The sequence below is a fragment of the Leptodactylus fuscus genome, chromosome 7, assembly GCF_031893055.1.
Source record: "Leptodactylus fuscus isolate aLepFus1 chromosome 7, aLepFus1.hap2, whole genome shotgun sequence".
Taxonomy (NCBI): domain Eukaryota; kingdom Metazoa; phylum Chordata; class Amphibia; order Anura; family Leptodactylidae; genus Leptodactylus; species Leptodactylus fuscus.
The window spans coordinates 50,605,739-50,631,634 of record NC_134271.1 but is presented as its reverse complement, the minus strand read 5'-3'; the positions used below and the strand labels follow the sequence as shown (position 1 = coordinate 50,631,634).

Genomic DNA, 25,896 nt, shown 5'->3' with positions numbered 1-25,896 from the left:
GCCCGCCGGGGTACCGGTGAATCCCCCGGTGGGCCCAAGCCTTGACTATCAGTTCGGGGCCCCAGGCTGCCGGCAGCACTGTAATGATTAAAGATGGCCGGCTGCCGGCAGTTTCCCAGGGCCCCGACACTTGCACAGAGGGGCCTCCTGCCAGTGCTATACTTTCCTTATTAACATAGGGAAAGTATACATCGGGACTCGGGAGCAGACCAGGGGCAGCAGCTCTCCCTGCAATCTTTAGAAGAGCTCTCTCTGCAGCCGGGACTTCCTTCCCCTCCCCCTCCCAGCAGTGAGTCATGTCTTACATCGGACCGTGTGGGGACAGAGGAGTCTGCTGCTGCGATTATCTGCTTCACAAATGTGAGTATATATTTTTCTTTTTTTGGTAAAATGTAATGTTTAATATGTATTTTTGTACATTTGTTTAACCATTAAGTCCTATCATGGTGTCTATCATACACCACTACCATACACATATCATTATGATAGACACCATGATAGTACTTAAGGGTTAAAGCATGTGTCTTGTATACTGTGTGAGGACTGTATGTTTGTATACAGGTATGTGTGATTGTATACAGTATGCTATAATAATGTGTATATGTATATATAGTATTTATACATTCATATAAGTGTATATATGGCTTATATATGGTATATGAATATATATCTATGAGTGTATAGGTATATAGTGTGTGCAATCCCATCCACACATTGCAGAAAAATACACAAAGCGGAAATGCTGCAATTTCCAAAACTGTTGCGGTTTTGGAAATCGCAGCATGTTACTTATACCTACAGAATCACTTGCAGTGTCCCTATAGGTATAATGGAAGCAGAAAGTCCTCAGAGGAAACCTCTGTGGAGTTTCTGCAAAAAGCGCTGCAGGAAAAACTGATATGTTGCCGCCGGGGGTTTTCCCGCAGCGCTTTTTTGCTACGGCTTGCTACATGGGGCCTTAGCCTTATAGTGTAGTACACAATGTATTGAGATAACAAGGATGAGGCCCAACAGCGAAACGCAGCTAAAAAGCACTGCTGAAAAAAATAGCGGTGAAGCACAATGTATTTTTTCCGCAGTGTATTTCATTGAGCTTTTGATGCATTTTTCCGGCACTTTCTCCTGATTGTGCAGCTGAAAGTAACCGGCCATGTTTTTAGAAGAACACGCATTTTAGAGTTTTCAGCATCTTCCACGTCTTTTTTTCCTGCAATGTTTGGATGAGGTAAATTTGATTAAATTTCATTCACTTTGCTTGTTTTGTTAACCACAAATTTTTTTTCTGCCGTAGCCAAAAACGCTGTGTCCCCAGCACTCCATTGTTCCCCGCCTGTGTCTGTTCAGTCTCATGGTAGCGCCTAATTTCTGGAAATCCTGTACCTAATTGGTCTTAGCAGTCACATGAGGTGCAGGACTCCAAGCAAGGAGGCGGCAGCACGAGACTGAGTGGACACTGGCGGCAGACAACGCAGCGCCAAGGACAGATGAGTGTGCTTCTTACTTATTTTTTTTTTATTTTACTCCTCCCGTCCGGCACATGAGTTGCTCCAATTCCTGGACAAATCTTTAAAGGACTTATCCACCTTTCGAATATTGATGGTCTGTCCTTAGGATAGGCCATCAATATTACATCTGCGGTGATACAACAGCCAGGACCTCTGCAGATCAGCTGTTCCAGGATAGTGTGGCTGCAGGTAATGGTAACATTTCTAGGAGCCGCGCTGTTCATTTGCCATACAGGGTGTAGCAGTGGGTTTAGGTAGTGAAGTGGTGCACAGTGTATAGTGGGTGAGCAGCATGGCTCCCGAAATGTTACCTGTAGCCGCCCTGTCTCAGTATCACTGGTCTGCAGGGTCCTGATGGTGGGCCCCTAGAAATAATACCACTGGTGGGCCCTAGACACCCCAGTCCGACACTGAGCCTCACTGACCCCTCTCGGGCGACCACCTAATTGTCTTCAGCGGTTATATGGGGTGAAGAGGAATAAGGCACAGTGTGCTAAACAGGCTGCAGTGTCAGACACTAGAAAGCTGGGGACAGGTGAGTATGTTTTTTTTTTTTTTCTTAATGTTACTCCTTTTTAAGAATAATGTCCCATAGTGCAAACAGTATAATGTTCCATAGTGGTCCTCACATAGTATAATGTGCCATAGTGACCCCTTCACACACTATAATGTCCCATAGTGGCACTTGCACACACTATAATGTCCTATCATGGCCCCTCCACAAAGTAAAATGTCCCATAGTGGTCCCTCCACACACTATAATGCTCTATAGTGGTTCCTCCAAAACCAAAATTTTGGGGGGGTTTGTCACCTATGAACCATTATTATACTCAGGGGTCTTTTCAGACCCCACAGTATAATAATAGGAAACCTCAGGAAGGTGATTAAACATAATAAACAGTGTTACTCAGCTCTCCTGGTTCCAGCACCCGTCTTTTGATATCTTTATGTGTTAGAGACGTCATGAATGACATCACAGGTGTGTAAAGTCATTTTGCGTCATGACGCTGACGTGACTGTTAAGGCCCAAACACAGGCCATAGCGGTCTCAGACATCATTCAGGACATCTCTAGGACCATAAGAGGACGGAAGACCCATATTGGAGCCCAGTAAAGGTGAGTAACATTGTTTAATATGTTTGTCACCTCCGCTGGGCCTCAGCATATTATACTGTTTGGTCAGAGTATAATGGCAATTTCGGTTAGGAACTGTGCTGTCCAAACAAAAGTCTCATTGTTGCCTGGCAGCCTCCGCTCTGAAGGTATAGTGCGTGGGCTGTCAGGCTGTACTTTGCAACAATAGTCAGTGTAAGGGCCAGGCAAGTAGCTTGCTGGCCCAGTGTCCAAATCCCAGTTGGCCCATTGGGAATTTTCCTGTCATCTAACTTGATGTTACAAGATACTCCTGTATCACTTTTATCACCAGGTCTGTCTTCTAGCAGGAATTGATAGGCTTTGTATCCCCTAAATCTCTGCAGGTAACCCACAAATTGTCTGTGTTTCCAATCTGTCAGTGTGTTTAGAAATTTACCATTAGAATTCTGTTCATCATCTCTCTTCTGTTTTAATTAGAAAGCCTGTTCCATCAAGTCACTAAGTCTCTTAGTGGTAATACTTAGCGTTGCCTTGTCTTCTTCTAGTAACAATTGCATCAGTTTGATGGAATAGTTTCCCACTTAGTTAGCAATTGTGGTGACTTTGAACCTGGAGGCTGGAATAAGATGATGTCTGCAATCACTTTGGGACAATCTTGGCTTTAATATAATTCTCCAGGAATCTCACTTCTTATACTGATCTAAGATTATATTTATAGGCACTATAAAGCTTCTTAAAAGTTACCTTTAGACTATAAGGTAGTTGAATATCACTTATATCAGCCACAGAAAAAACCTGTCCTGCATCAAAAAACCATTGCTCATTGACCATAGGTCAGGAAAGCAGAACCTATCACTGTGCACCAAAAGCTGCATAAAACTTAAAGTAGTTGTCCAGGAATTGGACTAACCCATGTGGAGACGTGTAAGGCCCTGTTCTCATGGGGCACGGAATGGCGTATTTTGGTGCTGATTTTGACTCGGGAAGCCGCATCAGAATAGGACCAAAATGCACCTGCCGCGACTGTCGCGGCTTCCAACAGTCTCGGCTTCCCGTTCCAGAGTAGGCCCAAATGAATGGACCTAGTGCAGAGGGTGCTGCCACGAGGCGGACGCTGCAGCTGAATCAGCCACGAAATCGATATAGATATGGACCTGTGACATCACTCACATACAGTACATCCATTTTACTGACATTTCAGAAACTCTGTATGGCATCCAAAAAACCAAACCGTCTAGATCACATACATGAGTGCTGTCACTGGTCCACTGCTAGCAGTAACGTGCAGGGCAGGACTTCCAACAGTGTGAGACCAAACGGACACTGGCGACAGAAAACAGAATATGCACATATTTGACATTGTTAAGTGAGTTATCCCACGTACAACAATGTCATACATGAGGGCATAAACTGCTGCTTTGGCATGTGCCCTCATGTTATCTTAACTAGTCACAGGGGACGGAGAGAAGTTACATCTAGCCATGAGTCATTGTGCTAAAACACACCCTGTGTGTCATGACTGACATGACTCTCACTGTCAGACCTCAGCCTGATCTGAAGAGCTTTATTACTAAATCTGAGTGGTAACAGGTTTTGGGGTACACAGACCCCTTTTTCAATTCAACATAGCGCAGTGGTCTGGGCAACAAGTCTGGTGGATTAAAAATTGGTTGCAGTCACCCTTACTACATACTACTAATAGTGTTGTGCCTAATTGCACAACTACTTAGGGTGAGTAGCCAGCTGTTTGGTTACAGAATATAGATAGTTTTTAGATTTTACACATTGATCCAGGGTTTTACACTGTCAGATTGGAGTCAGGAAGGAATATTTGCCCTGAAATGGGGCAGTTGGCATAAGCCTCAAGGAGTTTTTTGCCTTCCTCTGGATCAACACTGTAGGGTACTGTAGGGTTATAGGTTAGAGTTGATGGACTGGTGTCTTCATCCAACATCATCTACTACGTTCTACGACTCTATCACCCTATGAACATTCTTTTTTCTTCTATATGTCCTAGCTTATCAAATGTCAGAATACAGCGACTCTTAGAATCTTTATTTTTTTCAATACTTTAGATTTTTGTGAAGGTGTCATAATCATAACAAATACAATATACATTTGGTATCGCTGTAATCATAACAACCCATACAATATATGTAACATATCACTTTGATTGTGCAGTTATAAAAGCAAAACATAAGAAAATGGTATAAATGCTATTTGTTTTTAATCCCACCAAGGAGTTTTCCCAGTACAATGTACAGAACATTAAATAGTACCACTATGAAGTACAATGTGTCCCACAATATAAAACAAAAATTAAAAAATAAAATAAATAAATGGATATGGCGTGAAGGAGCTAAAATATTCAGGAACAAGTGAGAGGCAGCTATAATGCCATAAGGCTGCTTCTTCTAGGATCATTAGGCAGGAGAAATCCAGAAAAATTTAAGTTTTAATCCACTGAAGGAAGTACTCTATAAGATTAATGTTAGCTTAAGGATCAGAGGCCAAGCGTGTATACAGAATTTCACTGCAGTCTATAGGCTCTTATTGGAACCTTCTATGATTTCAGGATCAATACTTATAATCCCCCCACAGTGTGCTCATTCTCACACTGGGTATGTATGTGAGTGCAATAGTCTATCCACCATAGTACAAGCTGTTCTTCCCCTGGCGACATCCGTGATTAACTGTGGGATGCAGAAGTTAAAACCAGGGTAATCAGTTGTTTCCTGGGTCGACATCATTTGTAAAAGAGAATGTCTTGATCTGACAAGCCATTTATTAAACCACATTTGATCTTTGTAAAAGAGAGTATCTTGTGACAAGCTATTTACTATAGGCCCCTAAAAAGGCCCCCGGACCCAAATAAATCCCCTTTGAGATTTGCTAGTCATAGTCCAATTATTACAGAACAGAGGACCTTTAGGGTCATTTGCAAGGGAAGGGAAAAAAAACTCACATCACATAGTTTGTTGTTTTTTAATAGCCATTCGAAATCTTTTTCATTTCTTGGCAGCAACATATCCATGGTATATTAATTCTTTGCTGAAAATACAAATTGATAGTACAAACTTTCTTTACTTTATTGAAGGGGTTGTCCGGCCCCAAATTGATTTTTCATAATGATGATCCTTCTAGTATGTGATTGACACCCAGACCCCAAACAGATCAGCTGTCTCAACAGTGTATGGGTGTCGGAAGCTATAGCAGGACAGGGAGCGTATATAGGCTCTCCTATTTAGGTAATAGGAGCAGAGCAACAGCACCATCCACTACATAGCGGTGTTTCTTGGGCGCTGTCCACTGTTAGGGGGCATTCACACGGAGTAACGCCGGGCGTGTATCACAGCCGTACACGCCGGCGTTACGGCAGACTGTCGAACACTTCCCATTCACTTCAATGGGAGCGCTCGTAACAGCGGTGTGTACGAGCACTCCTATTGAAGTGAATGGGAAGTGTTCGGCAGTCTGCCGTACGAGCGCTCCCATTGAAGTGAATGGGAAGTGTTCGGCAGTCTGCCGTAACGCCGGCGTGTGCGTTACTCCGTGTGAATGCCCCCTTATAGCTTCTGGCTCCCAGATTCTGAAGGAACTTGAGGCATCTTCCACTAGTTTTCTTACAAGAAGTTTCAGTTATGGAAGAATGATCTTCGTGCTGGAGGAGGACAGAGCTATGCTAGACGCCCAATGGAACAGGTTTGACAGGCTACTTTGTTTTGTATGTAAACATCAAAAACAGACATGTCACACCAGAAGACTGACTGATTAAGTCCCTTATTGACAGACAAGGAGCATATGCACTACATATACAATATGGTGTTCCACACATGCCAGAAGATGTGATGGTGCTGGCTGAAGAACTAGCAAACCAAAGAATGTGGAGGTGAACTTTCTCTGGACTTTAATGAAAGCTTGCAGAGATATCGGCTCCCAAATACACATAAAAACAGATGTAACAATAATACATTTTATTTACCGGTATTAGCGCCAACATATTCCGCAGCACTGTACAATTTGTACTGTTTAAGAATTATCATGAAGTAAAATAGGCACTTATGTAACAAACTGCTATAAATTTGCACATGGTTTTACAAAGCTGGTTCCTGTAATTAAAAAAAAGCGTGTTAATATTGAATTATAGACATTTCAACTCAACTGGTCACCCATTGAATAGCCTTCTTTCACCTGGCTACTGGCTCCTTAGTATTCACTGCACAGCGGGTGTGAGGGGAGATCCAACATCAACTTAAAGAGGTTGTCCAGGCATTCTTTTTAATGCCGGGACAACCAGGGAAGGTGAAATTTGTTTAATAAAAATCATACTCACCTCACCTGTCCTCAGTATTCTGGTGTCATCTGGTGCGTTCCAGTCCTGCTGCTCCGGTGGCTTCTCACGGGTCTCTTCCTGAGTTCTGCTGAAGTCAATAATTGGCCTCAGTGGTCAATCAGTGGTATTAGCAGGTCTCAGGAAGAGACCTGTGATGTCACAGGTAGTGACTCTTTGTCCTCAGTGGTTACGTGTAGCTGGGACTTCCGCCACATATCAGCACGAGACTGAGAAGACCGTTCCACACAGGGAGGCACCAGAGCACTGTGGAAAGGTGAGTATGATTTTTTTTTTTTTTCACTTCCAGTTATTCCATTTTTGTTTGGACAACCCAGTAGCGTAACTACCGTGGTAGCAGTAGGAGCAGTTGCCACAGGGCCCGGGACATTAGGGGTTCGGCGACAGCCGCTACCCCTGCGGGTTTTTTTTTTCTTAATAGGCTCCTTAATATCCCCACACCCTCAAGGGCCCCATACCTTCCCTACCATAAGTAGAAGATCGGCAGTAGATGCAGGGCTGCAGATGCTTCTTGTAAAAGCTTCCGCACACAGCAGCTTTCTGCATCCTGTGCAATGTATCTGCTCTCTTCACTGCTAGACAGAGCTGCACAGCCACAGGTAAGTATATTTTTGAATAAAATATGTATAGATGTGTATATGTGTTTACATTATGTGTCTTATATACTGTGTGAGTCTTGTATGTGTGTAGATAGCTGTGTGTATATGTTGTATATGAATGTATGTGTGTGAGTAGATGTATGTGTATATGTGTAAGTATATACAGCATATCAATGTCTGTCTATCTATCTATCTATCTATCTATCTATCTATCTATCTATCTATCTGTATCTGCTTCTATACATGTCTACCATTATATATACTAGAATTGTATTTTATAATGTGATGTTTAGGCCTGGTTCACATCTGCGTTCAGGTTTCCGTTCGTGGAGTCTGCTTGGGACCCCCCCAAACAGAAACCTATACGCATTAAAAAGCAGTTACTTTCAGGGTCTCCAATTATTATACTCTGGGGTCTGAAAAGACCCCAAAGTATAATAATTGTTCATGTGTGTTCATTATGGGGCATAATGGTGTGTGTAGGGGCCACCATGGGGTATAATAATAGAGCGCGCAGGAATGCGTCGGAGGTCGAGGTCTTTAGTGTCAGTCAGGAAGGGGGGCCCCATGTCAAAAGTTCGCCACAGGGCCCCGCCATTCCTAGTTACGCCGCTGGGACAACCCCTTTAAAGTTTAGTTTATTAGGTTCAAGGCAAAGATTTAACAGAATATATTGTATATAAAGCATACTGAGCTGTCTCCCTACCAACTGAGCCACCAGCTATCTTCTCCAATTGCGGTTTTCTTTCTCTTACCTCTTTTACTTTCCCTGTGTAATGTATTGGTATGTAGAGAAATATCTCCATATAAATATATATTTCAGCAAAGAATGTACTGGCATACAGAAATATTTCTCTATATAACAATACATTATACAGGGAAAGACGTATACTATTTACAGCGAAAAGTGAAAAGGTAAGAGAAAAAAATTCCCATTGAAGACAACAGAGCTTGTGGCTCAGTCAGTAAGCTTAGCATGCTTGGCATATATCATGTTTATGTACATCACGTACCTTCAAAGAAATAAATGAAGAACAGATCTTAGAAATTACTAAAGCTTTAACAATAAATTCTAATAAACCCATTTTAGTAATACACTTTATTATTAAACTAGCTGGTACCCGCGACTTCGTCTGCGGTGATTGTAGAAGTGGGTATATACAGGCGCGGGTAAGGTTTTCGTACTGTGTATAAGGTATGGGATATAAAATGTAACTGTGTATCTTGTTGTTGCTGTAATTCTGAGAGCACATGAGACTTTTGTGTTGAATGTAATTTGTATTTCAGCCGCTATACGGTGTTGGTATAAACTGTACATAGTGAGTTTGGGACAGAGGTATTTCAGGTTAATATACTTCAATATACTACATTGTATGATTTGTTATTTTCCGCCAGTACATGTAAGTTTTGGGCACAGGATACTCTTGAGTAAGCAACATAAAGTCTGGCCCTGTGCATGACAGTTTAGTAACTCCATGCGCCTCTTATTAATAGCAATTAACCCCATCATGTCCCTCACATTAACCCCAGTGTAAGAGTTACTGATAGAGATGAGCGAGTACTGTTGGGATCAGCCGATCCGAACAGCACGCTCGCATAGAAATGAATGGACGTAGCCGGCACGCGGGGGGGTTAAGCGCGCTGGCTACGTCCAAGCGGAAGTACCAGGTGCATCCATTCATTTCTATGGAGCGTGCTGTTCGGATCGGCTGATCCGAACAGTACTCGCTCATCTCTAGTTACTGATATGTGAGAGACTTGGAGGTAATAATTAAGTATCTTCATTACTGAGGTCTTTTATTAGTACCTCCATATGTCTCACATATTAGTAACCTTTATATGGGGCACACAGGGGTTAATATGAGGGACATGATGGGGTTTATTCCTATTAATGTGAGGTACATGGAGATACTAACACTAAACTAATAACCCCATGCCTGACATTAATGAGAATAGGAAGTAAAGGAAGGGAGCTGTGTGTTTCTTACTTTCAGTTTGCTAGCAGCTTCGGCAGGAGCTATCACTATAGCAGGCAGAGACTTGACCGATTAAGCTCCACCCCCTGGGTTTCCTGTACCCCTCTCAAAGGGGAGTGTCCTTATGACTCAGCTCTATCAGATACTTCATTTAACTCTTGCTGGTCCTGTGCTGCTGGCATGCCAGTGAAATATGGCAGGAGTGCCACTCTTGGCATGTGTGCCAGGAGTTGCTGACCTCTGCTGTAGGGGGTAATATGAATTTTGTGGCTTGCTATGGTCCAAAGTGTGTGAGATTGCAGAGATAGTGATGTGAGTTTGGGGTTTGTGGGGGTCCTGGGAAAAACGTATGTGCGCTATTGTGACGAAAAGTAGCCTATTGCGCAATCGAGTGTAGGGACTATGTTTGTGGAAAATTTCAGCCAAATCGGTGGAGCGGTTTTTGCGTGATTGACCGCCAAAGATCCGAACATCCAAAGGGTCCTGGGAAAAACGTATGTGCGCTATTGTGACGAAAAGTAGCCTATTGCGCAATCGAGTGTAGGGTCTATGTTTGTGGAAAATTTCAGCCAAATCGGTGGAGCGGTTTTTGCGTGATTGACCGCCAAACATCCGAACATCCAAAGGGTCCTGGGAAAAACGTATGTGCGCTATTGTGACGAAAAGTAGCCTATTGCGCAATCGAGTGTAGGGACTATGTTTGTGTAAAATTTCAGCCAAATCGGGGTCCAAAGTGTGTGAGATTGCAGAGATAGTGATGTGAGTTTGGGGTTTGTGGGGGTCCTGGGAAAAACGTATGTGCGCTATTGTGACGAAAAGTAGCCTATTGTGCAATGGGGTGTATTAACTATGTTTTTGGAAAATTTCAGCCAAATCGGTCAAGCGGGTTTTGCGTGATTGACTAACAAACATCCGAACACACAAACCCACAAACATCCAAACTCACAAACTTTCACATTTATAATATTAATAGGATTGCCTTCACAAAACACAGTAAGTAACACAGACATATTTGGTATCACTGTAACCGTTCCGAATAAAATGAATACAATATTCAACATATTGATCACTAAAATTACATAAATAAAAAATGGTGCAATTGTTTATTTTATTTGTGGTCGACTATTATTTGGGTCTACTATTATTATCTGGGGTATAAATATATGTAGCTGTGCCTTTTTATACAGGCCACACCTCCTAAAAAAACCACTCTCACTTTTACTATGATCTACCATTAGCAAATGACCCTGTGAATAGCTGTCCCAGGTTGATGTCTCTGGTTGCCCATAGCAACCATTCACAAGGCAGCTTTCATTTCATATTCTGCAGATGAAAAATGAAAGCAGTGCTGTGATTGGTTGCTATCTTCCTGATAGTTTATATAAATCTGCTTGAGTTCTCATCAAATTCTGTATATGTGAACAGGCTCTAAGGGTCGGACTGTACATCTGACTGTCTCAGATTTCCTAATTGTAGAGGGCTCCAATCCATATTTGGAAACGGTTTTCTGGAAGTAAAAGGCAAGTAGTGAATGTGGCACGCCAAAATTTACTCTATTAGGCCATGCCCCCTACTTACAGGTAACATACTTTGCTATTCTGTCTGGTAAAATGCCCCTCCACAGTATATTCCCCCTTGACAGACCCCCCCCCCCCCCTTACAGTAAGGGCCCCCATTACAGGTCCCAATACAGTAAGGGCACCCTTTACAGGCCCCCATATAGTAAGGTCCCCTCTACAAGCCCCCATACAGTAAGGACCCCCTCTACAGGGCCTCCTTTACACCCCCCCATACAGTAAGGGCCCCCACAGAGTAACTTTTGGCCATTACCTACAGGATTGCTCAGTTAATGATAATAATAATGAATAATAATAAATTTTATTTATATAGCGCCAACATATTCCGCAGCGCTGTACAATTTGTAGGGTTCAAATACAGACAGAAAGATGCATTACAAAGAAAGTCATTTCACACAATGGGACTGAGGGCCCTGCTCACAAGAGCTTACAATCTATGAGGTAGAGGGGGTGACACAAGAGGTAGCAGGGGCGGCATTGCTTATGCAGAGGTCAGACACTTTTGTCATTACACAAACATAAAACTTTATGAGCCATCACCAGTCGTGTCCTTTAACATGTGTATGGAGCTTGGACATATAATGTTAGCCTGAAATGGCTTCATATGATGTGGGGAAATGTGGGAGCGGGGACAGAGGGGGGTTAGATTTTGGGGATTCTAATTATAGTACGGAAGGGTTTACATTAGGAATTGTGATAGACCTGTCTGAAAAGATGTGTCTTTAGTTTGCGTTTGAAACTGTAGACATTGGGAGTTAATCTGATTGTCCGGGGTAGAGAATTCCAGAGAAGTGGTGCAACTCGGGAGAAGTCTTGTATACGAGTATGGGAGGTTCTGATAATAGATTGCTGTTTTTCACTTACCCATCCCCACTGTGATGCCATTGCGGTGCTGGGGTGGGCACCCTGTAACAAATCTTTTGGACATGTCCTCTGATCTTGGGTTTCTGGAGGGAGGTTGAAGTCTTGACAGATGATCTTCTCTTGCAGGGCGTCCATCTTGACCTTCTCATATACCTCCTTAACCTCCCTCCCAGACACCTGCGAAGACCATCATTGCATGGAACTGGAAGAGCATAACCCCACCTTCTGGCCCGAGCTTTTGGCCCCCCGGAACACATACTGCATCCAACAGGGTCTCGTCTCTGATCTATGATTCCCCCCATCCTTTAGTGTTTGTTTTTTTACCTCTTGTTTCTTCCCCGTATTTTGTGGTTGTCTACCCCCCCCTTTTATCCATCTTTTATATACTGTTTGCTAGTCTGTGTTTGTATAGTTCTTCGTGGGAATATGGTGGGTAGCCTTCCCCTCAATGTTTTATCTTTGTCCTGTTTAAAAAGTAAAACTTGTCAATAAAAATTACAGTTATAAATAAATAAAAAAAAGAAAGTAAGGTCAAGGTTAGCAGAAGGGGGAAGATGTGAAGGGGAACTATGATAAGAACCAGGAATGAAAGGGGAACCTTGCTGACATGCAATATTTAAACGGATATTGTGCTGGAGACAACTGGGGACCAGGAATGAGACGGGGAACCTCGCTGAGGACCAAGAATGATGGGGCCATCTTGAACTTGGAAATGCATAGGTCACCAGGGGACGTAGAATGAGTCGGGGCCCGTAGGTTTTCGTGTGTGGGTTGTAGTGTCTTGTGTACAATACCACGGCCATTTTATTAGGCCACCATTACTTGGAGGACTGTACATCATCGCTGACTCCATTGCACTCTTTCATCTGCACTCTGTATATAAGAGGATAAGAGGACTACCCCTATAAAAGTGAACTGGCCATACACATCACCTATACTGTACCATATCTGCTTGCTGACGTTATTCTTCCTATTATTTAGCCCTCTCACCCGGTATACTATTACATAAAGCGCTGTGGGCTCTATGTATCATTAGTATGCCGCAATATATTGCTAGCTTTCTATACACTACGATGGCAGGCACATGACTTATTGGCGCAGGAACTACTTTCCAGGTGTAACACTACGCGGAAGCATACTGACGCTAGGCGGTGCAACTTTTCTCACAGATAACCAGCACAGAACTCATAACCACGCCCAAGAGCATGTACCGCCTACATATGCAAATAAACTATGACTCTTCCAATCGCGTTATTCTTTCGATGCTTGCCCCGCCCCGGAAATAGATCTGGCGGCGTACTGGGCTCGGGGGGTGGGGTTGGTTGCACGCCGGTTGTGTGTACGGCGCCGTTGTTGCGGTACCATGGCGGCCCATGGAGGGCCCAGGGTACGGGCGCTGTACTCCTGTGAGCACTGGGAGATTGTGAAACCATCAGTGAGTGAGCTCTCCCGGGAGGTCCGTACTAACATACTATGTACGGTGAATGGATGCGGCAAAGTGCTCCCTAACCCCCCTGCACTCAACATGCACTTGGTGAAGTCTCATGGGGTGCAGGTAAGATAAATGTGGGAAGTACCAAAAAGCATCAGCATGAGGGGGGAGCGAGAATAAGACATTAAAATGCCATAGTGATGGTAATGGGGAATATAGAAGGTGTATAAGACTGCTCGTCTATTCCATAGTACAAGTCCTTGTTGTGGTGTCTCATATTGTAATGAAGAAGTGATATTCCTGTTAGTGACCTATTAGTCAAAGGGGTGGGAGAATTCAGACTGAATGGAGAACAGATCACAAAATAAAGAACTGTTACCTGATAAACCCCCTCTGCTGGAGGACTGGGGTGTTTGGTTATGTGATGGACTCCTGCATGACCAATCACATGTATGACATGACTCTATAAGGGAACATTCACACTACTGTTATAACAGTCCATTGCTGTCATAGGGTGACAGCAATGGACAATGGTAGTGTAGTGGCAGGGAGCAGTGGCGGAGGATTTATCTGGTGAGTAATGCTGCTGCGTGTCAAGATGCGACTATACAGCCATGATCTGTTATGTTAACTTCACACTATACTTTTTCATTGTTTTGTGAGGGGATCAGAACAATGGACATTAAAAGAGTAAGACTTTTTTTTTAGATCTGCAAAGCTCTGACACCTGTGACCCCCAAAGATCAGCGCAGCTGCGGTGATGTTTACATGTTGTAGCTGTGCTGCTCACTCGCCTTACAGTGTATTGCCGGCTTTAGGTACTCCACCTCTATTCCATAGAAGGCTGAGACAGCGGTGCAGCACCTAAAGCCACCACTGTTCTGTCCGTGTTACTGCCCTGGAGCTGCTGATCTGTGTGGTGTTCCCGGGTGCTAGACCCCCACAGATCAGCGCGGCTCTGGTGATGTTTACATGTTGTAGCTGTGCTGCTCACTCGCCTTACAGTGTATTGCCGGCTTTAGGTACTGCACCTATAATCCATAGAAATCTGAGACAGCGGTGCAGCACCTAAAGCCACCACTGTTCTGTCCGTGTTACTGCCCTGGAGCTGCTGATCTGTGTGGTGTTCCCGGGTGCTAGACCCCCACAGATCAGCGCGGCTCTGGTGATGTTTACATGTTGTAGCTGTGCTGCTCACTCGCCTTACAGTGTATTGCCGGCTTTAGGTACTCCACCTCTAATCCATAGAAATCTGAGACAGCGGTGCAGCACCTAAAGCCACCACTGTTCTGTCCGTGTTACTGCCCTGGAGCTGCTGATCTGTGTGGTGTTCCCGGGTGCTGGACCCCCACAGATCAGCGCGGCTCCTGTGATGTTTACATGTTGTAGCTGTGCTGGTCACTCACCACATGACGGCTTTAGGTACTCCACCTCTAATCCATAGAAATCTAAGACCGCAGTGCAGCACCTAAAGCCACCACTGTTCTGTCAGTGTTACTGCCCTGGAGCTGCTGATCCCGGTGTATTGCTGGCTTTAGGTACTTCAGCTCTAATCCATAGAAGCGGATCTCTATGTAAACATTACAGCTGATCTGCTGCTCACACGTCTAATATTGATGGCAGACTAGCAATGTTAGAAAGTGGATAAACCCTGTAAATACCATAGACAATGATGACTGACACAAACAAGACTCTACCAGTACTGTTCTGTCAGTGTTACTGCCCTGGAGCTGCTGATCTGCGATGTTCCCGGGTACTGGACCCTCACAGATCTAATATTGATTGCCTAACCTTAGATTGTGGATTAGCCCTTTAAATTCCATAGTCCTTGGTGACTGACAGAAACAGAACAGTATCAGTCGGTTGTTGCAGCCGTACACTGTAGTGTGAAGCTAGCCTACAACACCCCCATATCTGTCACCATCGTTGTGTCAGTAAATATGAAGCTAGCCTACAACACCCCCATATCTGTCACCATCATTGTCTCAGTAAATAAGAAGCTAGCCTACAACACCCCCATATCTGTCACCATCGTTGTGTCAGTAAATATGAAGCTAGCCTACAACACCCCCATATCTGTCACCATCATTGTCTCAGTAAATAAGAAGCTAGCCTACAACACCCCCATATCTGTCACCACCGCTGACTCAGTAAATATGAAGCTAGCCTACAACACCCCCATATCTGTCACCACTGCTGACTCAGTAAATATATACTCTTTAGAGAAAATAACAGTTTTGGAGTGTCCTCGAACTCTTCATTATTGTTCCTCTCTTATTCCTCCTGAAAATGTCTAAGTAAGTTGCCAGCTTGGTGCTACACCTCGCCTTGTCTCCCTGGTGCCTTCTTGTAAAGTGTCAGATTGTATAGTGACACACCCTGCAGTCAAGCTGTATTCATAAGGTCATGGTCCCACAGATGGAAGTTTGGTTGAGGATATTTAGTGGGTGTGATGGCGCCTACTTGTTCATGTCTGTATTATTGAATGGTTATCTCTTCTTTCCAGCAAATACAAGTGATAACCTGTAAGTGTATTCAGTCCAGGCCTGAAGGCTGCAGCCAACACTAAACTTGTGGATGCGATTGTGCGGTCTCTTGAAAGGGTCACGTGTGTGTGCTGACTTGTCATAGAAGATGGAATGAGATATTCAACTAAATATAAGCATAAAATAATCAGTCTTGTTGCTATGGGTAACAGTGAAAGTTTGCATGGCTTTCTATTTGCAAGCGTGAGAGGCATTGAAGGGCACTGCTTGATGTGAGGCAGGGCAAGTACGAGCTCCTGACATGTCACAAGATTTGTCTGAATTATTAAAGTTGTTTGCCCAATATATATCCTTATTCCATGAGGTCTCACTGCTGGGACAACTAGCATCAGGAGAACTGGGGTCTGCCCCATGTGAGTAGAACTTTGGGACAACAATCTCTGGCAGTTCCATAGAAGTAAGTGCTAATGTGGGGCATTTGCAGAGCCTGTTCTGGGTACCACGTCCCTACTTGCCTGCTACTATGTTTCTCTTCAGTTTCACCCTAATGGATTGTGTGATGTTTGGCTCTCAGTGCATGATACAATGTAACCTCTCACCATTGTCTGCAGCACATGCCTGGAGCCTACATACATTCCAGTTGTCATTCCACACCAGTGACTTTATAGTAAGGATGTGAAATCCTCTGTTTTGTGATGATCCCGAAGATGCGGTATTTTTTTCTCATAAGCAGACTTACATTATTTTTTTGCTGTGCTTTTTTTTTTTTTATGACTGATGGAAAGACAAGTGACTATTGCTGCTGCTACTGCAGCCGTTCCCATTAGTGGTTTCTCCTCCAGGATATTTAGTATTTAGATATCCAGTCATTAAAACGGAATGAGGGCAGAAGGATGAGGACTGGACAGATGGGCACCTAATATTTGTATCTGTGACTTCTGTCCATGACAACCACTACGTGTAAGTACCCAGCACAGCCACACATGAGTGGTCCATATACAGCAGTATGATGGTCTACATGGTGCAGAGCTCCTAAAGTAGTAGTGGCTGGACTTCTTTGATGAGGAGCATCCATATTATTCGTAGCCCAGAAACGGTTAATAATTAGAGATGAGCGAGTACTGTTCGGAGCCGATCCGAACAGCACACTTGCATAGAAATGAATGGACGTAGCCAGCACGCGGGGGGTTAAGCGGCTGGCCGCCGTCAAAGCGGAAGTACCAGGTGCATCCATTCATTTCTGTGGAGCGTGCTGTTCGGATCAGCTGATCCGAACAGTACTCGCTCATCTCTATTAATAATGGTGATCATGCACATTGCTGCTTTGTTTCCAACTCCCCAGTGCCCCTTAGGTGTATTACTATTCACACCCTAGCTCCAGTTACCTTTTCTTTGTAGCACAGTGACCAAAATAGGTCTCTGAGAAGACCCTGAGGACAATATTTAGCTTTTTCTCTTCTGTTGTTCAGCAATATTAAAGGATTAAGAACTGCAAGAATCTGCAATTCAGGGGTATAGGAGAGCTGGGTGGCTGACAGCTGAAAGGCTCTAAATGATTGGCACCTAATATCTGTATCGCAATCATTTTAATGTTTTCTCATATGTCTTTAGCCTCAAACCAAATCGTATTATCATGTCCGCTGTCATATTCCGAGAGCTTGTTATAACATGTAGTAATATAAGCTAGGAGAGAACAGATGCAGAGGAAAGTATTGGCCCCAGATAAGAACATGATGCTCTGCTGGAGTACTGGCTGGGAAAGATTTCACATTATTCTCTGAATGTGTATTAGAAACATTGGAAATCATTGGCAGCCTGGTACTGATGCTGACATACGGTGATGACTCCATAGTAGAAACTTAAGAGGTGTTCACACTACCGTTGTTAATTTCCGTTGCTGTCTTCCATCATAGGATGACAGCAACGGACATTAAACTGTTGCAGAGAACAGTCATAGACTGATGGTGTCTGTTCCCAGTGATGCGAATGTAAACAACATGAGGGACATTGTCTTCTGCCATGTGTTTGCTTTTGTATGTAGTCCTGCATGCTCCGGCAAACAGAGAGCGGGACTAACAGGGTGTGGTGCTTTTTTATCATTCATTACATAAGGGGGTTACACTGATTGTGCCCCTTCTGGGTATATTTTAATGGGGTGTCTCATCGGTAATAACCCCTTTCAAAAAGCCGCAGCTGGGGTCGGTGAGCTGATCTTCCCACTTTAGGCAGCTTTGGAGAATATGAAGGCTTAGCCGGTGCTGACAAATGTAGACGCTATAAGCATGGACAGGACTCCAACTTGCATTATTTTTGGGCCGTGTGCTAAAGATAGTTGATCCATTTTTTACGTATGTATTTAGATATCACAATTGATGTATTTGGTTTGCTATACTTTACAATAACTTTCGGTCTTTGGTAAATATACAGCACACTGATGGCTTCCATGGACCTATAGATTAGTTTAGAGTACAGCTCCGGGTCTGCAAAACAGATGACGGATGGCGCCTGCATCTGTTATTGTAAGCCAACATCACGTTGACTTTCAGCAGATGTGAATAGGCACTTATATGGTGGCCAGTTATATGAATGGGTAAGCTTGAGGCCTACAGAATGGGAGACACTTGTACAGAGTAGCTCTCTATTTTGGCTCCTATAGTCTGTCTGTACTGATGGGGTACGTGGATTAGGGTTGTCCTGTGACAACTGCTTTTCTTAATATGACATTCATTGTTTAGAGTTAGAAAATGCCACGTAATTGTCGTAAAGTTATTATTGATGTTGATCTGTATTTTGTGTCCATAGCACAGCCTGAATGGAAATGCCTCTGCCACATGTTGGTATATATTACTCGGCATTACTCTGCTTAGGTTTTTGTTTTTTTTTCTGTTTTTTTCACAGAAATGTATAAAAATTCCTCAGAGTTGGGCGTTCGTGTTTTTTATGCCGGGGGATCGGTGTTGCTTAGCAACTTTGTGGCATGTAGTCTTTGCTACGTGGCTGTGATCTTGCTTGAGAAGGGTAAGTTGTCCTAGCTACAGGAACTTTCCATGTAGCAGTCGCGCTAAGTGTAGGTCCGTCTCCTGGAACGTCACCTGTTGTTCCCGGGAGAAGTTTTGTTTGGCCACACAAGTGACGTTTTCCGACATGATCATTCGAGTCTATAGGCATGTTATTCTTGGACCATTCCTATGACCATATGGCCTGATGGTACATATGAGGAGGGGTTCATCTCCTTAGACCACCGCTGTAAGTTTTGTAGTGTATCTGAGCACTTATTGAAGGAGTTATTTCTAATGATAGTATTTGCAGTAGGAGGACAATTTCTTGTCCATATATTTTGGGTAGGGGATATATATGGGAATGAAACACTTTTGCAAGTCTATGAATGAATCTTCCTTTGCACGGCCTAGTAAACAAGACATTGTGACGACCTTGAATATTTTCATGGCATTGACTCTGTACATCTGCTCCTCTAGGGAATTCCTTCCTCTGTGCTATTGGAAGTCCCCTATGTCTGTTTATATCTGTGGCCGGTGTATGGTTGCCTGCTGACATCACATCAATTCCTGTTTACTTTATAATAATGCGCACATTGTATGTAATGTTGGGGGGTTGTATTCGCCTGTGTGACTGTCCCTTGACATTCTAGAAATTTTCCAGCAGATGTTGTTTCATCCGTCTGTCCTCTTCCTTACCTTATTTCTAATTCTCTTTCCTCTGCAGGATGGGATAACAAATCCCACACTACGGAAAGACTTGAAAGCCTCACAGAAGCTGTATTGCTGTCCTATAGAAGGATGTCCTCGAGGAACCAACCGCCCTTTCTCACAGTTCTCCCGTGTAAAGCAGGTGTGTATTGTGTCCTACGTACATAACACCTTCTCACACTGTGTCCTGCTGTCCTTTCTTCAGCAACCATTTTGTGTTTGCAGCAGTACAGGTTTCATCATTTTGCTATAAATAGATTTATGTGGCCGTATACATTAGCTTAGCATTGGCAAAACCCACCAAATTCGGTGAGAGTGATGGACTAATGATTATGGGGGTGTCCCCACAGATGTCAGGAAAAGAAGGATCCGGCATGCTGTATTTCAACCCTCTGTCCATTGTATGGGCGGGGGGGTTAGGAAGAATATTTTTCAGCTGAACAACATATCAGACATATTCTGGCCATGGTCTAAGCTAGGACTACCCAACCTGTTTTAAGGCATCTGCTGTACATTTTATTTGGAAACCCTCACCAATCCCTCAGGAAAATGAAAGAGTCATAGCAAGAAATTCTTCCCCCTGCTGTAGTTATAATGCTGTCCTCCCTTATCATTGGAGTACACACCCTAATTTCTCTCCTTGTGCATAGCCCCTGGTTACCCTTTTTTTGCTGCCCGGCAGTGGCATGTGGGCATAGCCTTAGAGACTGCTGTGCTTGTGGACATAGTGGTTGGACCACATTATGCCAACATTGTCATTTCCTTGCAGCCTTCATGTCTGATTTTTGGAATCTTTCCCATTCGTCTGATAACATTGTTCATTATGCGGCTTCCTAGTATAACAATGAACATGGCTGTGAGTTTTACGATCACTATAATAAGCAGCCAGTGCGATTCCCTGTATCTTGTGTCTTAGCAACAAGCTTGTGTGTTACAGCACTTCATGAAAATGCATGCAGAAAAGAAGCACAAATGTGACAAATGTGGAAATTCTTACGGCACAGAGTGGGACTTAAAGCGGCACGTTGGATACTGTGGCAAGACCTTCAAGTGCACGTGTGGGTGTCCTTATGCCAGCAGGACAGCCTTGTTATCACATACCCACAGGATGGGCCATGAGATTCCTCTCGAACACAGGTAAAAAGGCTTTACCAATATTACCAGTATTGGCAGTACTGTTTGTTCTTCAAGGTCAATTCCATTAGAAGTAAATGCACCAATGCTAATGGCATATCCAAAAAGATTGCTTTTTTTATATGCATGCAGTCACTTTAAAAAAACATGGGGGGATTTATTATCTATTTTACACCAGTTTCTAGCATAAAGATACAACCTTGCACCAAAAGTAGCAACTGGAGAGGGATGTTGCCTCCTTCTACCTGGTAGGTTCACTAAAACTTACTCCAGAAAGTGACATAATTCTAGCGTAAATCTACTTTAGCATCTAGTTGGCGTAGATTTGAGATCCTGGTATATAGACAGCAAGAGGTGCGCCTAATTTATTAAGAGGCATAAAACTGCAGCACACAGGGGATCAAGAGCAGTTATAGAGGACCTTTTACCAACTCCAATTCTTTCCATTCTTTAACAGGTTTCACTCCATTGATTCCGGCCCAACTGGAATATTTTCTTTTAGCCTTTAACCTTCCTGGACATTCGGTGTTAGTTTCAATACCTAATATGCTAATCAGGCCAGTGTCAGGGGGGTGGTCCTGGGCTGGATCAGACAGCCTGAGACCACCCACCTGACAGAGCCTAATTAGCATATCTGATTCGGAAATTTAGTGCACCTAGTTGCTCAGGAACAGTGGGGGCAGGAGAAAAAATTCCAGCTTGGCTGGAATCAGTGGAGTGAAACCTGTTAAAGAATGAAAAGAGTTGGAGGTGATGAAAGGTCCTCTTTAAGAAAGGGCATGAATATCAGATTGCTGATGGTCGGACTCTCTGTGCTCCAGCCAGCCAGCTGTTTAAAGGGATTAGCACCACTCCAATAAGCCCTACTGTCTTTTCATTGTTTATATTAATTCATACACCAGAATGTAGTATGGCTCTTCTGGGTGTTGCAGCTTTGTCTCATCCAAGTGAACAGGACAAGGCTGTAGTACCCCGAACAGCTGACAATAATAATAATAATAATTTATTTTTTTTATTTTTTAATGTAGATTGTGACCCTCATATAGGGATCACAATGTACACTTTTTTTTCATTTAAGTATGTCTTTGTAGAATGGGAGGAAATCCACACAAACACGGGGAGAACATAAAAAATCCTTGCAGATGTTGTTCCTGGCGGAATTCGAACCCAGGACTCCAGCGCTTCTAGGCTGCAGTGCTAACCACTGAGCCACCGTGTTGCCCCCAGCTGACAATAATTGTACAGCTAATCACAGGCAGGGATTCAACTCTCAGCACTCCCAAATTAAAATTTATGATCTCTCCTATGGCTGGGCCATCAATACAGTAATCTTGTAAAACTTAACACCTTGGTCATATTTTCATCTAAAGTGCTATTATAACACATTCAAAGCCTACAGCCCCAGAACTTTATTGGTACATACTAGGTGCACATGTTGTAAAATGGCAGATGGAAGGCATCAGTGTGTCGCCCGTGCATCCATGGAGCCAGTCACTGCATCTAGTTAGTCCAGACCGTAAAACTGACCTGTCCTGCTTTTTGTCCCAGGCTACTGAGAAAACACTGCTAGCACACAGTCATACGCGTAGCACCATATACTCTTCTATAATGCTGGACTGCTTTGGGTTATGTTGATTTCAGTGCACAAGACCTTTTCCCAAGGATTGTGGTTTGTCTAGATGGGTTTTGGCAAACTTCAGCCTCAGCAGTCCAACCCCCACCAAAATATTTTTTCCTCTGAATAAAGGATAACTATTCTTTGAGGCCTAACCTCTTTAATGCAGCGAGTTGTAGAGTTGTTAACTTAACCTAACTACTGATCACTTGCTACCATCAAGATACATGAGAAAATAATCAGCCATGATGCAGCCAACCTATCAGACTAAACTGCCCAATTTAAGGAGCCAGTTTAGAGAAAAAATCCTTTGGTTCTTTGCTAAATAATGAATGAAAAACAGATTTTGCCAAACGTGCCATACATTTGTATTTTTGGCTGACTACATTCAAGATTTTACAAAAACTGATCAGATTTTGCGTTAAATTCAGGTGAAATAGCCTAAATTGCCTATTTTAGACAGCTTTTATCTTGTGTATGACCTGCTTAATACCCTTTCCTATGAGCTAGCCTGGATAACCTCAGCGTTGTTGCCCTTCTTACACCACTTTCATGAAAGCAAAGCTGCTGTACATTTACGCCAAGATAATTTATGCCAGTTTCTTGCTTATAGCTGGTGTAGATTTCAGGAGGAGATAGGCAAGTACCTCCTGATAAATGAGGTGGCTGTTCCATTGGGATTAAGAAAACTGGGGTTTACTACGTTAGTCTAAGTAAACTTCCCCCAATATATTGTTACACTCTTGTTTCCCCCTTTTAAAACAAAAATGTTTAAATCCTTTCTTTTGCATAACGTATGTGACTTTTTCTTACAGAGACCCCCCTGTTAAAAAACGAAAACTTGAAGCAGCTAAGCAAAATCCGAAAACTGTGATGGAAGACCAACCCAATGTGTCAACGGCAACGACAACTGTTGAACAGCAGGTGGCAGACATAAAGGCTCTCACTACCAGCGAAACATATGTGAATTCACATGTGACAGACATCCCTTCCATTCAGTCAAACCAAGCACAAAAACTCCTTTTACCAAAACCAAAACTGACATTTATTAAGTTACCAGTGGTGCAAGTGGCCCATCTGCCTGTGCTAGTTTCATCTCCAGAGTGCTCCATGAAGCCCATGGTTGTGACCGTTAATAACCGAGGGTCAGTCATGAGTACATTACAGATAGTACCTCAGTATAATGGGACAGTCCTTTCCAGTGTAGATACCGAGGCCACCTTATCTAGTAGTCCAGTAGGTTCTGTAAATACATATGTGCAGGTCAATATGGAAGGATCACAGCCCCCTGTTTCCAACACGGTGAGCAGTGTGCCTACTAAAACCAGAACCACGTCTGACGTCCAGACTGACGTATCATTTTTTTCACCCAATATGGTGCCAAATACCGCTTGGTCAGCTGCTGAATCTTGTGTGTCGTCCTTTTGTCAAACAGACTTATCATTTAGTGCCCAGATGTCTCTACCTATTAGTGTTGAGACTCAGACGCTTCAAGAAAGTGCTGCTTTTTCCACAAAATCCCAGTCGGAGGCATCTGTCAGTTCTGGTGGAACTTACGGCATTTCTCGGGAAACTCAAACAAACACTATGTCTATGTTAAGAGACAATCCATTGTTAGTGGACCAGTCAGTCATGTGTGATAATATCTTCACTAGCGCTAGTTCTCTGTATACTGTATCTACACAAACCAGCCAGGCAGGCCATAATTATATATCTGGATCTCTGGGACAAAACCTTCTGGAAACCAATAACCTCAAAGACCTAAGAGAAGAGGAGATGAAACAGACCTCGTTCATAAATTTTAATTCCCAAAATGGGACATTCCCACCACAAAACATGATCGATAACCAAACTCAAACCATGGAACTTTTGAGTGATCTTGAAAAGATCTTGTCGGACAACATATCCGGTCAGTCAATATCAGGCGGCGACACTAATTTATCGTCCAATTGTAACCAAAACCCAAGTATAGATTTTGACATAGATGAGTTCTTTTCAGCCTCAAACATCCAGACGCAAACAGACGAGAGTGTCTTGGGAAACCTTAATTCTGAATATTTGGATATCGAAACTCAAACTGACTTCTTGTTTTCCAAAGACTCAACCCAATCCTTCACGAGCAAGGGAAACTCCAGCATTCTTGGCATGGAAATGTTTGATACGCAAACCCAAACTGACCTCAACTACTTTCTAGACAATAATTCGCACTTGCGCCTGGGTAACATCCTGAAGCAGTCTAGTTTCTCAATGAGCACGGACTCCTCAGATGCTGAGTGCCACACAGATGGGGTGTCAAGCAGCAAAACATTGTCTTGCCCTACCCTAGAAAGTCAAGTACAACTGAACTGTGCTGAAACTCAGACTACTGACAGCTCCTTTGATACTCTCGGAAGTCTATTCTTGACTAGCAACGAGACCCAGACTGCAATGGATGATTTTCTTCTGGCTGACCTGGCATGGAATACAATGGAGTCTCAGTTCAGCTCTGTGGAAACCCAAACTTGTGAGGAGAGGTTCTCTTTGTTCACAGAAAAACCTGACAGCTGAAGATTTCACCTCAGAACGGATTGTGCCGATAGCAGTGAATGAACACCACCCCTCTCCTAATATTTATTGGTGTGTCCATGCATGTGTACATGTATCCTGCAGAAACCATCCGCTCTCTGTTCTGCAACTGTATGGCGCACACAAACTACTACAGCCTAACGAATGATGCATTGCTAGAAAAGTGACATGCATGTGTAACTGTACATCATACTTGTAGATGGTTGCTCTATTTTGTATACTGGCTATGACACATAGAGAAGCACTTTATTTATTTGGTTTCCATTGTAAATTATTTATACTGTGATTATAAAGAGTATCCGACAGCTAAACGTCTCTTCCATCTTCTTTACATCTGGGTTCGCAAATTGGGTTTTGTGTACAGTATATGCTTGCAAATAAAAAGTGTGGCAATTTAGTGGAGATTGTGGGTGGAGCCCATCCCAAACACAATTGGGGACTTTGTTTTTTTTTATACAGATTTAAAAAAAACAAACAAAAAAACACTGTTGCCTTAAGCAACCAATGATCGTATCTTTCATTTACCAGAACAGTTTGACTACTTCAGTACCGGGCCAAGTTCAGGACCAGACACATTTTTGGTTTCTTCGGATGTGCGGTTTTGAGGGCTGTAACATTTAATAATTTAAATTTGTGTTTTTTTATTTTGACAAATAGGGATACATATATATATATATAAAATTTATTTTTGCATATGTTTTTTTTAAAAAAAAAATATATATATATTATAAACAATAGAAGAGGGTAATCGTGTGTGTTTTTGTACACAACGTGCTACTAAAAAACTTTTAAAAAGTTTTTACTCTCCGTTATGGTAATTTTTATTTTGCATGGTGTTGTCGGGTGAGGGCTAAAACCTTTTAATAAGGGCGTTTTATTGACATACCGTATATACTCGAGTATAAGCCGACTTTTTCAGCACATTTTTCATGCTAAGAAAGCTCTCCTCGGCTTATACACGAGTCAGGGCCCACGGAGCACAGAAAACTG

General features: G+C 43.0%; 1 protein-coding gene across 1 annotated transcript; it reads left to right on the top strand.

Annotated features, from left to right (window-relative positions):
- Positions 1-13,285: 13,285 nt before the first annotated feature.
- ATMIN (ATM interactor) lies at positions 13,286-25,205 on the top strand. The gene is made up of 4 exons (XM_075281865.1): positions 13,286-13,522; positions 19,609-19,734; positions 20,530-20,729; positions 23,157-25,205. Exons 1-4 carry the CDS (start codon positions 13,331-13,333, stop codon positions 24,886-24,888), a joined length of 2,250 nt encoding a protein of 749 aa, XP_075137966.1. The 5' UTR covers positions 13,286-13,330; the 3' UTR covers positions 24,889-25,205.
- The last annotated feature ends 691 nt before the right edge of the window (positions 25,206-25,896 follow it).